The 11749-nt window shown below is 36.8% G+C and overlaps 1 protein-coding gene across 1 annotated transcript; it reads left to right on the top strand.

Moving 5' to 3' along the window:
* Window positions 1-5798: 5798 nt before the first annotated feature.
* LOC110383382 (uncharacterized) lies at window positions 5799-9486 on the top strand. The gene is made up of 2 exons (XM_021344174.3): window positions 5799-6218; window positions 7012-9486. The coding sequence occupies exons 1-2, from the start codon at window positions 5918-5920 to the stop codon at window positions 7755-7757; spliced, it is 1047 nt and encodes a 348-aa protein (XP_021199849.3). The 5' UTR covers window positions 5799-5917; the 3' UTR covers window positions 7758-9486.
* Window positions 9487-11749: the final 2263 nt, after the last annotated feature.

Here is an 11749-nt window from a genome sequence, read left to right as displayed (position 1 = left end):
GTACCAAAGCTAAAAACCCAACTCCTTATATACCATGATTAACTTAAAAAGTTATTAGTAAACTATGTATAATCGTATTAAATACAAATAATTCATTTATATACGGGTTTTAATCACAGTTCAAAACTAATTATATGGAACGTATTTTTTTTGCATATATGTATGTGTTAATTTAATGCTATTTGGTGGTATGTTCAATTCATCATCTCTTTGTCTCACCCTTTCTTGCATCTCTAATTCTCTAACTCTCAATTCATCATCTCTTTGTCTCACCCTTTCTTTCATCTCTAATTCTCTAACTCTCAATTCATCATCTCTTTGTCTCACCCTTTCTTGCATCTCTAATTCTCTAACTCTCAATTCCTCTGTCCTCATCCGCAACCGCTCTTTCTCTAATTCTTCATAGGCCCTATCACGCTCTCCAGCATGCTCCTTTGCCTTTCTATCTGCTTCTAAAAACATTTTTCCTATTTGTTGTTCCTTGGCTTTTTTTTGTGGTGGTGGTTTCCACGTCTCTTCTTCAGGTATTTGAGGAGATGGAGGACGTGCCTCAGTTGATGGGAGAGCAGGGGTTTCATCTGGTGGACTCGGCGGTGGAGGGGGAGCCACTGTTGGCTGACTACTTGTGCCCGGAATAATATTCCAATCTGTAAAACATTTTATTAATGTTGATTAGACTAGTCCTTTTTCTTATTAGCAGAAACTTGAGTTCTGATAGAAACATTTACTGTGTAATGTGATATTTATGTATATATCTAATGGGATTTATGTATAAATATATGTCGGAGGCGAACATCAAGGATGGCACTATCGTCCGACATCAGTTAGGGTAATGAAGCAAAGAGATAACTCAAAGAAACTCAAACACTCACACTCAAAAGTCAAACGTTTATTCAAATTAGTCAGAACAAAAGACAGCCCCCAAAACGCCCGCCCTTCGCCACTTCCTATGTGTTTTGGCTTGGGGAGAAGAAGTGGCGGAACAAACTCCCCAGCAACACATGTCTGTCTGTTAGGTTAGAAGAACCTTTACACTTTAATTTCAAAAGACACTTTACACACTTTACAATATGGATCTACAACAGTACTACAACACTAGGCAATAACACTAGGTACACTACACGTAACGAAAGGCAGTATCGAGATGTGCGCAGCACGACGACTCGACCAAGACTGAGCTCCGCGGACGCCACGCCGACCACCACTACTCTGCCAAGCGCGCCAAAATGTTGTTTCACCGGAAACGCCACCAGAGGGCGCGCTTGCGTGACGTTTAGTGTCCGTACTATTGACAGTCTCCGACACGGCCATCCTGCGTAGACCCACGTCCTCGTGGGTTAATCTGCAACAACACAAACACAGCACAGTATGCACAGTACAACCTCGGCCACTCCTGACCACTATGTAGCACACAGGCTACCAACTGCCACACAGGCTCCTAACTGCCACACAGGCTCCTAACTGCCACACAGGCTCCTAACTGCCACACAGGCTCCTAACTGCCACACAGGCTCCTAACTGCCACACAGGCTCCTAACTGCCACACAGGCTCCTAGCTGCCACACAGGCTCCTAGCTGCCACACAGGCTCCTAGCTGCCACACAGGCTCCTAGCTGCCACACAGGCTCCTAGCTGCCACACAGGCTCCTAGCTGCCACACAGGCTCCTAGCTGCCACACAGGCTCCTAGCTGCCACACAGGCTAGTCATTGTCAAGTTTGTCTGATCAATCTAAACATTTTCAATGCAATAGAATGCTTTCACCTTGTGCGATGACATGCGATGTCCTGGCCTGCCGCAACTCATACGGCCTCCACGACGAATCCGGGGGAGGATGACGCTCCAAACAGCAACTGCAGCGCACCTCGCGCGCCGCTTGACTAGTGGACCTCGTCCTGTTCTCCAGGCTCGGTTCACCTTAGATGTTATCGGGTTTCCACTCAACACCTCAACGCGCATGACGATGCGCACATCGCTATGGCGCGCAGTACAGCAAGGCTTTCGCGGACGTGAAGCCACGTAGATGCACGAGCACCAACACTCCGACCTTACGATGACACGTCAGGCTCCTGGCAGCTGGGATGCTCCGCAGTAATTTTGTCGCCAGATTGCACAATAATCACCGTCATTGTTGAAACCATAACCGTGGTTACTATAACCTCCATATCAAAATTCTGATGTTCCCTTATTTTCTTCTCCCAGTAGGTTGGTATTCAGCCTGTGCCTATCGTGCACTCAGAAATCCAGAAAGTTTGTCTTCACGTGGCGAATTCTTCCGAAACTAATCCACCATCGGCCGCCACACATCACTCCGAACGAGCACATCACTTTTTCACTTTTTCACTTTTTGAACAATGGCATGGCAATCCTTAACACACGTGGGCATTCGGATTGCATCCCACTTCTGATGTCGGAGGCGAACATCAAGGATGGCACTATCGTCCGACATCAGTTAGGGTAATGAAGCAAAGAGATAACTCAAAGAAACTCAAACACTCACACTCAAAAGTCAAACGTTTATTCAAATTAGTCAGAACAAAAGACAGCCCCCAAAACGCCCGCCCTTCGCCACTTCCTATGTGTTTTGGCTTGGGGAGAAGAAGTGGCGGAACAAACTCCCCAGCAACACATGTCTGTCTGTTAGGTTAGAAGAACCTTTACACTTTAATTTCAAAAGACACTTTACACACTTTACAATATGGATCTACAACAGTACTACAACACTAGGCAATAACACTAGGTACACTACACGTAACGAAAGGCAGTATCGAGATGTGCGCAGCACGACGACTCGACCAAGACTGAGCTCCGCGGACGCCACGCCGACCACCACTACTCTGCCAAGCGCGCCAAAATGTTGTTTCACCGGAAACGCCACCAGAGGGCGCGCTTGCGTGACGTTTAGTGTCCGTACTATTGACAGTCTCCGACATATATAAACTTTTTTTCAAGACTTGACATTGAACAAAAATTATGATGCTTTTATGTACCTAATTTATGGATGCATAAACATACACAGCAAATATTAGTAACCACATTAAACATATATTTACATTAATTGATTAATTATTATAAAAGTAAAATTCATATTTACCTATTTCATAGTCATCCACATGTGCATCAGAAACTCTCATCTCTGATGGTTGAGAAATTTCAGCAGCTTCCTGAAATTAAAAAAAAAATTACTAGGTAATAAAAAAAAAAACAATTTAAAAAATAGGTAAGTGGCTAACCCGTTGAAACCCTGCTTCTTCCACCACCATGCCAGTAGTTGCCTGCACTCCAATTATCTGCATGACTCGGTTTTCTAAACCAGTCAAGGATAATTGGAGTGCTGGCCCTCCACCAGTGCCACTAGCGGCCCTATTAATTTTGGCACACTTCTTCTTGCAATTATTTTTGTAATCGCTCCACACCTGGAATTAAACAACAATAATTTAAGCAGGAATTCCAAACAAATTTACTTCACACAAAGATATTGGATACCTAGCTAATTAAAACAGACACTTAAGAGTGACTTTATTCAAGTTTTTAATAATGTCGGGACATCTTTTCACACACGGTCGGTTAGCCCCATGGTAAGTTATTAATTAACTTGTGTTATGGGTGCTAACACAACTGATAAACTACATATAGCTACAAATATACATATTAATAAATACATATTGTAACACCCAGACCACGGCCAACAAGTATGCTCATCACACAAATGCCGACCGAAATGGGAATCGAACCCGTGACCTCAGGTCCGGCAGTCCGGCATGGTGACCATTGCACCATCGAGGTCGTCACCAAGTGCCCCAACAACAAAAAAAAATAGCGTCACTTGAGTTAACATACCTTCCGCCATTTCTCTTCAGACCTAGATTCGCCTGTGCCTTCACTATTTAATTGATTTGACAACTCCTTCCATTTCATTTGTATGAAATTCCGGCCTCGTGGGCCGCCTGAAGGTTTAGACAAATCTCCATTTCTGGAATAGAAATAGCTTTGCGCTTAAAATACTTCGCACTAAAGTTTATGCCACTCAAACTTATTAAAACTGTTTACTCACGCTTTCATGAATTCAACCATCATTTCATATTCCGTCTGACTGGTTCTCATAATTATTTATTATATTAAAAGCACTTAATTATTTGTAGCAAAAAAAAAAACAGAAATACTTTTGTGTGTTTTGTGGTGGACGTGTAGCAAAACATAAACAAACTTGGCGCCCTTACGCGCGTCGGATGTCAAGTGGATGCGTTCGGTACCCGTCATTTTTTTTTAAATAAAATCTAACGAGCCAAGTGAAACAGTTAGTACGGAGGCCATCTTTCCCTTTCTAATAGGGTGACTATGAGATTAAGCTATGTAAGACCAATCCGAGTATGCTAAGATTATTAAACACAGATTGGTATTGAAGTTCTAACTTACGCAGTTTGTGTTTGTGTGTCCGTACGAACTGTTTCACTCGGCTCGTTTTTTGGGTAAAAGTGCGCAGTCCTGTTTACTATATTATGTCTATGGTCAATGCTCACGTATCAGGTACAGCGCTATCAAAATTTCTTTTTGGAACTTTTATTTTTTAATTTTTAAAAACACCCATTAATTACATTGACCGTCTAGGGAAGGCCTTCGTTTAGAAGAAGGATTCGTTTTACTTATATCACAATACCTATATCTTAGAGACACTAAAATGCAATTTATAAATCGATATGCAACTGACGAACCGTAACTTTCTTTCATTTTTATAGTCTATGGTTTGGTATTTTCTGTTATCTGTCTTGTCTGTCCGTTCCATAGATATAATATTACTAAACAAGATTGCGCACGCTCAAAATATATATTTACGAAAATGAACTCTATTCTAACGCAATAAGGTACTAAATTGGTTGCATAATACACAGAGGCAAATCCGAGCCGAGAGGGATAGTTCGAACGGAGGCTGTTTGTCTCTTTCTAACACCTTGCCAGCATAAAAAAATGTTGTGATCAAAAGTTTTGTCTTCCCAAAAAACAATTGAATCACATAAAATTTTTATCTTATTTTAACAATTGTAAGTCAACAAATTAATAACAATCGCATTAATTTATTCGTATTTATTATTAAAACATAAACAACATTAATTTTTATTTTGTTTTTTTTTTTTTTTCTAGCGGTAACCCTGAACATTCTTGGCGCGTAATCAGCATTTAAAATTTTGTTTATATTTTTTGTATTAAATCAATTTAAACTATTCAAATGGTGAAAAAGTGTTGCGTTTATACTTTTGTAAAAGTGAATCCTATGGTGGTTGCAATATATCGTTCCACAGGTAAGCTAATAATAACATTTTCGTAAACCAAACAACTAGGGTGCCCATGAATTCTTGTAACGAGTCAAAATATGGGTGATGGATTTTAAAACTGTTGTGCTATTGTTATACCTTCCCAAAAAAAGAAAAAAGGCGACATAAATGGCTCAGCAGTCTATATATGAAGTAGAAATACAAAAAAAACAGTCTTCACTTCGAATCTTCCTGATTTTATACTGCTAATTCCCGCTAATTATTAAAAGCCTTTATTAGTATCTTAAGGTCACAAACTGCGTAAGTTAAAACTTTAATACCAATCTGTGTTTAATAATCTTAACAAATTCGGATTTGTCTCACATAGCTTAATCTCATAGTCACCCTATTAGAAAGGGACAGACAGCCTCCGTACTAACTGTTTCACTCGGCTCGTTTTTTGGGTTTATATGTCGCAGTCCTGTTTACTAATATTATGTCTATGGTCCGTTCCTATCATATTGCTACTCTGTCTGTATTCTCTGTGGTTTTAGAATTCGAACTTTTCTCATGTCGGTTTGCTACTTATTATAAAATTTATGTTTTAAAGTTATTAAAACAAGTAAAGATATATTTATTTGCGTAAAAGGAGTAATAGGGTTAATAAAAATGTCTGATAGTAAAACAATGAGCGGTAATCCTAATAAGCGGCGAATTCAAGAAATTGATGGTCGGATAGAAGATTTGTCGCATGAAATACAGAGTTTGAATAATTTAGTGTCTAAAACTCAGATGGAATGCTCTTTATTGGCTGTTAAGCTTAAAAGGGAGAAAGTGAAGGCGCTGACAGCGCTCGCGAAGTCTAAGGTTTTACTTGCCGACATGGAAATTTTAGTCGCCGAAAGCGATCTGTTGATTGATCTCGAAAACTTGAAGAATTGTAAAAAAATGAAGTTGGATCGTGATGCTGGTAAGCTATTTGAAATGCTTTATAATTTTTACGGATTATCTCAGCAATTATCATTTTATTCTATAGCAACGGGATTTTTTGCCCCTACCCGCCATTTTGTTCGAAAAAAAAATTAAAGTACGTGTCTAAATAACGTTTTGCCAGCTTTTGTTTCTTTTAATTTAGTCATTGATATTCCTTATAGTCATTTTCAATCAAGTATTGGTATCTACCATATTAGATTATAATAGCTGTCTTGATTTTGTTAGGCAAAACGATCACAAAATAAATATCGCTTTTCCGCAGTTTTCTCTGTGTCCTGTGTGAACTATTGTCTGTACCGAGGTAAAATATTGCCCAAGATACTCGCCCCTAAGACGACCCACTGACCCAGTGTCGCTTTCTAGCAGTGAAATAATTTTCAATATCCAATAAGTAGATTCATTCTTTTGTGCATATTTTTTGGTTGGATAGCTATATTATACACAAATAACATAGACTACATTTTATCCCAGTACTGGGAGAATAACCTAACTATGAAGTGGATAACTGGTACCTAGCTATTAATATACCTATACTCCACCTGTGTAGGCATATAAACATATGTATGTAAACAATCTTGATATTACTTTCTATGCAAATAAAATACTTTCAAAAATAATGATTCTATTAACTAAGTCCATGATTTAAGCTGCATTCTCTTTTGAAACTGCAAATGAAGTATAATTCAACTTATTTATTCCATAGAAACTACTTGTGTATTTGGACTTTAATATCTGTTATTCCAAAGTTTATTTTTCAAAATATGTTACAGGTAAATCACAACAAGAGTCTCAGGAAACAGCTAAATCAAACAAGTCGATTGCTGTACAAACTGACAAATCTTCGCCAGAGAAGAAAAAAAGGAAGCACCGTACCTCAAAACCAGATACTTCCTCCGATGAAACAGTAATAATACCGTTACTGGAAACTTCTAAAACGGAAACGCGTGTCGCCCATTTTAACTTTGACTTAATAAAAAAATCATCCGCAAACAACTCTGACTCGGAGGCATCCCTATCCAGTTCTTTGAAGGCAGAGTTCGAAAAACCCTACAAGACAGACACCCCAAAACCAGATAAGAAAACAGAATCTGAGAAACCAGAGAAGAAATCTAAAGGTAAATCAGACAAGAAGAACAGGTCTAAAAGTAAAAGTAAATCTTCACAGCAAACACAATCCCCCAATACCAGTAGCAGTGCCAGTAAGCCTAAAACAGTGGCCGAATTAAAAGCCAAGACCGTTGAACAAATCAACAACAGTATCGCTACTTTGTCAAGTCATACCAATACTTCTAGACATGGTATTGACAGGGATGCAACTCCATCAACATCCTTCATTCCTATCAGACATAATATGCCACAGATGGTCTCGCAAAGTCATGGTATTTACTTGTCTAGGCTTCCACAATCTGCAAGCCATACGGGTATGCAAACCCCTCCTCTTCAAACAAATTTTACGTACCATGAGCCAAGAAATGTGATTCTCCAGAATCATGCTTTTTACCGTAAATCTCAGTAGATCTATCTAGAAAAATTATTATTAATCTCTTACGTCATAACATTGTTGTTTTTCTCATATATTTCTTTATTTTGTTAGATGTTATTTAGAAGCGCGTAATTGCAATTTATGCATGTTTGCATTATCTGTATATAGTTTATTTCTTTGTATATCATACGGTAATAAACAAAGAAAATGTTTCAATTGTTGAACAATTGATTCAAATTACTATATGTATGGTAATTTCTGTTCTTTTCAACAAAAAAACATAATTTCCATTGAAGATAACCCATTCCAAACTCAAATTGTGGTCAATTTGAAGTAGGGAATGTATTTTATTCTTTTAATAGATATTATGTTTTTTTTTTATCCAAGTGATAACTTAATGTTCCTATATTGACATCAGACAATAAACCTCATTTAATAGTACTTAAATTTAACTCTATCCATTCCAAATATTCTACATATCAATTGATTTAAATTTTGACAATAGCCCTCTACAAGTTATATCAAACTCCTATCTGTAGTAGGTAACCACAGATAGATTCAATATTGGTGGTGGAACTGTCTGCTGATTTGTTCAAGATTGCTTACTGGTCACCAGTGTACGTCTTTAAATTAAAAATACCTCTTTTTGTATGTTCCTAATGCTAATATAAGATTTTTTTTTCCTAATCATGTGTATCTGAGACAGTATTTTTTATTAGAAGATAAGACTAATTTTTAATTAGCAATCAGCTTGAGGAGCGGAATGACTGTGAAGTTGTACAATATGTGATTAAACTTAGAAAACTTTATTAACATATCTATAAGAAAAAAGTCAATATGTGCCTTATTAATTTTAAGTTTTTTTGTACAATGTACACATTGTTATAACTATCAGGGACTAGCCTGGTGTATCTGAGGTGTGGTCCTAATTTTGAAAACAGGATTGTAATATAGTATGTAAGATTTTTTATACCTTGAAATTGCCTATTTGTCATAGTATTAGCAGAATATGTGCATATATTCAGTCAATTTGAAATTGCGACTAGAGAAAGAAGAAATCGCTTTAAATCTTTTTGGTATGGAACATACTAAATTGTTATAGTTTAATGTTGTCAATTATAGCTTTTCTAAGTTGAAATGGTATTGCTCCAGTGCATAAATGCGGTAATGAACGCTTCATTTCAGCTTAGGCGAGCTATATTATTCTTATTTTAATCAATAGAGACTGATTTTATGCATGACTTGGTACGTAGATACAAAATATTACGTTGTAACAGAAGTGTACTTCGATTTTAAAATGTTGACAAAGTTTTTGATTTTTTGTGTTGTATTAAGCATGTGTCACTTAATGTGTTAACGGTTAAAGTTGATTTTATTTTTCTTGTCTTTGTTACTATATTTATGCACCATATATGCAAACGTCACGTGTAGTGAGTGCTTGGTAGTGGGTCATTTAAGCCCAGACGTGAGAGACAGATATAGCCTATTTTTTTCGACATGACTAGTACCTATATTTGGTACCTACATAATATAATGTTGTTACAAAAGTGTAAGTCAATACGTAGTTTAAATTGTTGACAAAGTACTCGATTTTTGTTCTGTATCAAGCATGCATCAGAGAGTGTTCACAGTTGAAAGTTGATTTTATTTTACTTGTTGATTATTTCTAATTTTTGTGTTGTAAACTCTTGTACATGTATAAGAGACGACTTTATAAGACTTGTACCTTGAATCATGATGATTAAAAATATTTTATCTTTGATGCCTTAGTTTTATTATGAACTAGCTTCTGCCAGCGGTTTCACCCGCATCCCGTGGGAACCTCGGCACGAACCCGGATAAAAATCTGGCCTATAGCATTCCTCGATAAATGGGCTATCTAACAGTGAAATAATTTTTCAAATCAAACCAGTAGTTCCTGAGATTAGCGCGTTCAAACAAACTCTTCAGCTTTATAATATTAGTATAGATGGTACGGAACTATTAGGAACTATTAACACCCGTAGAAAATATTTCCAGGACTCTTATCCCGGTGCGATAGGTAGTTCCCACGGGATGCGGGTGAAACCGCTGGCAGAAGCTAGTTATTTATAAAATGAGCAAAAAAATCACGTTTGTTGTATGGGAACCCCCAAAATATTTATTATTATATTCTAGTTTTCAGTATTTGTTGTTATAGTGGCAACAGAAATACATCATCTGTGAAAATGTCAACTCTCTAACTATCACGGTTTATGAGATACAGCCTGGTGACAGACGGACGGACGGACAGAGGTGCGAAAACAATAGGGTCCCCTTTGGGTATAGAACCCTAATAATTAATGGTTTCTGCTGTTAAGATGAATAAAATGATTTGATTGTTATATTAAACAGACTCAATAACATTTTATTATGTCAATCTGACTGAGACTGGGATTAAAGTTTGGTATATTCAATACGAAAATCGATCTCAGTGGCGTGCACTTGGAGGTGTGCGTTCGCGCAGCGGAATGTTGTTGAATTTAAAGATTTTAATTATGCAGATAATTAGTGTAAGACGTCCTATAATTGTGTATGGTAAATAAAAATTTGTGTATGCAGCCATTGTGGAGAAATTCACCAAAAACAGATTCCGCTGGGCGAACGTTGGCGAACGTTGTCCTGGCGGAACTTTTTTTAATCCATAGACTTTAGAAGAAAAGAGATGTGTCCGAAAATTAGTGTGTATTTGTGTATAATTAATTATGTATGAATGAAATCAGTGCATGCATAAACTTCGGAGAAATTCAAGTTTCCGCTACGCGAACGTTTGGCCATTAGCTAGTTTTCATATAAAGCGCTTACATAGAGAGCTGTAGATTTTTACATACGTTGTTTTGAATTTGTTTATATTTGTTTAAAAAACAGATTTAGAAAAAGTCGCAGGGTTTAAAAGATAAAAATATAAACGTAAAATACACTTATTAGGTCTTAGTTCTTAAAGTATGCAGTTTGGGGTCTAGATTTTCACGTTTACACAAACCTTGTAAGTGTCTCCAACATGTTGCCAAGTATCAATGATGTTCCGTGAGTAATTAAAAAGTTATAGGATATTTTACCATGAACAGATCACTGTTTACAAAGCAGTCGAATATCACGACGTTCTAAAGGAATTGCATGGTAAAATGTATGCCAATAATTAGTTTAATCGTTCAACTATTCACTTGCAAAATTTCATGTCATTAAATTCAGTAATTAAAGAAAGACAATTAAAATATCGAAACCCTACATAATCCGACCAAGTTCGGATAGCTACAAAAAAGCGGCCGTGCCATATGTCTAAGCAACGTTCTTAACTTGGTAGGTTAGTATTTATTAATATGGTACAGTTGCGTACACAAGCGTTAGAAAAAAATAAAACAATTGTATTTCGTGATTGAAAAATATTTTTTAATAATAATGCCACTATCTACGATAAAAATAAATCTTCAATTAACAAGTACTTTTCTATTTAAATATCCGTGTACAAAAATATTTTTATTATTATTACTTACATAAATTACTTGACTACGTGATTAAAAATAACGTTAATAAACGTTATGTATTTTAACTAAAATGTCGTAGATAGTGGCATTATTATGAAAAAAATATTTTTCATTCAAGAAATGCAATTGTTTTATTTTTTCCTAACGCTTGTTTACGCAACTGTACAGTCACCTTCAGGTCAGTGGTAACAGTTTTATAGGAAAATCGTACTTATTACTATTGTGTTAAGGTGCATGACAGTTACCACTGATGTGCGGTCTACCGTACCATTTTAATAAATATACTAACCTTCCAAGTTAAGAGCGTTGCTTAGACATATGGCACGGCCGCTTTTTTGTAGCTATCCGAACTTGGTCGGATTATGTAGGGTTTTGATGCTCCGTCAGTATTATAATTGTCTTTCTTTAATTACTGAATTTAATGACATGAAATTTTGCAAGTGAATAGTTGAACGATTAAACTAATTATTGGCATACATTTTACCATGCAATTCCTTTAGATCGTCGTGATATTCGACTGCT

Source organism: Helicoverpa armigera, chromosome 30 (genome assembly GCF_030705265.1).
Source record: "Helicoverpa armigera isolate CAAS_96S chromosome 30, ASM3070526v1, whole genome shotgun sequence".
Lineage (NCBI taxonomy): Eukaryota > Metazoa > Arthropoda > Insecta > Lepidoptera > Noctuidae > Helicoverpa > Helicoverpa armigera.
Note: the sequence above shows the minus strand (reverse complement) of the source record. Positions and strands in the feature narration are given on the sequence as shown.

Coding starts and splice junctions, on each gene's coding strand:
- LOC110383382 (XM_021344174.3), top strand. CDS start 5,918: ATGTCTGATAGTAAAACAATGAGCGGTAATCCTAATAAGCGGCGAATT. Junction 6,219..7,011: donor GAAGTTGGATCGTGATGCTG/GTAAGCTATTTG, acceptor AATATGTTACAG/GTAAATCACAACAAGAGTCT.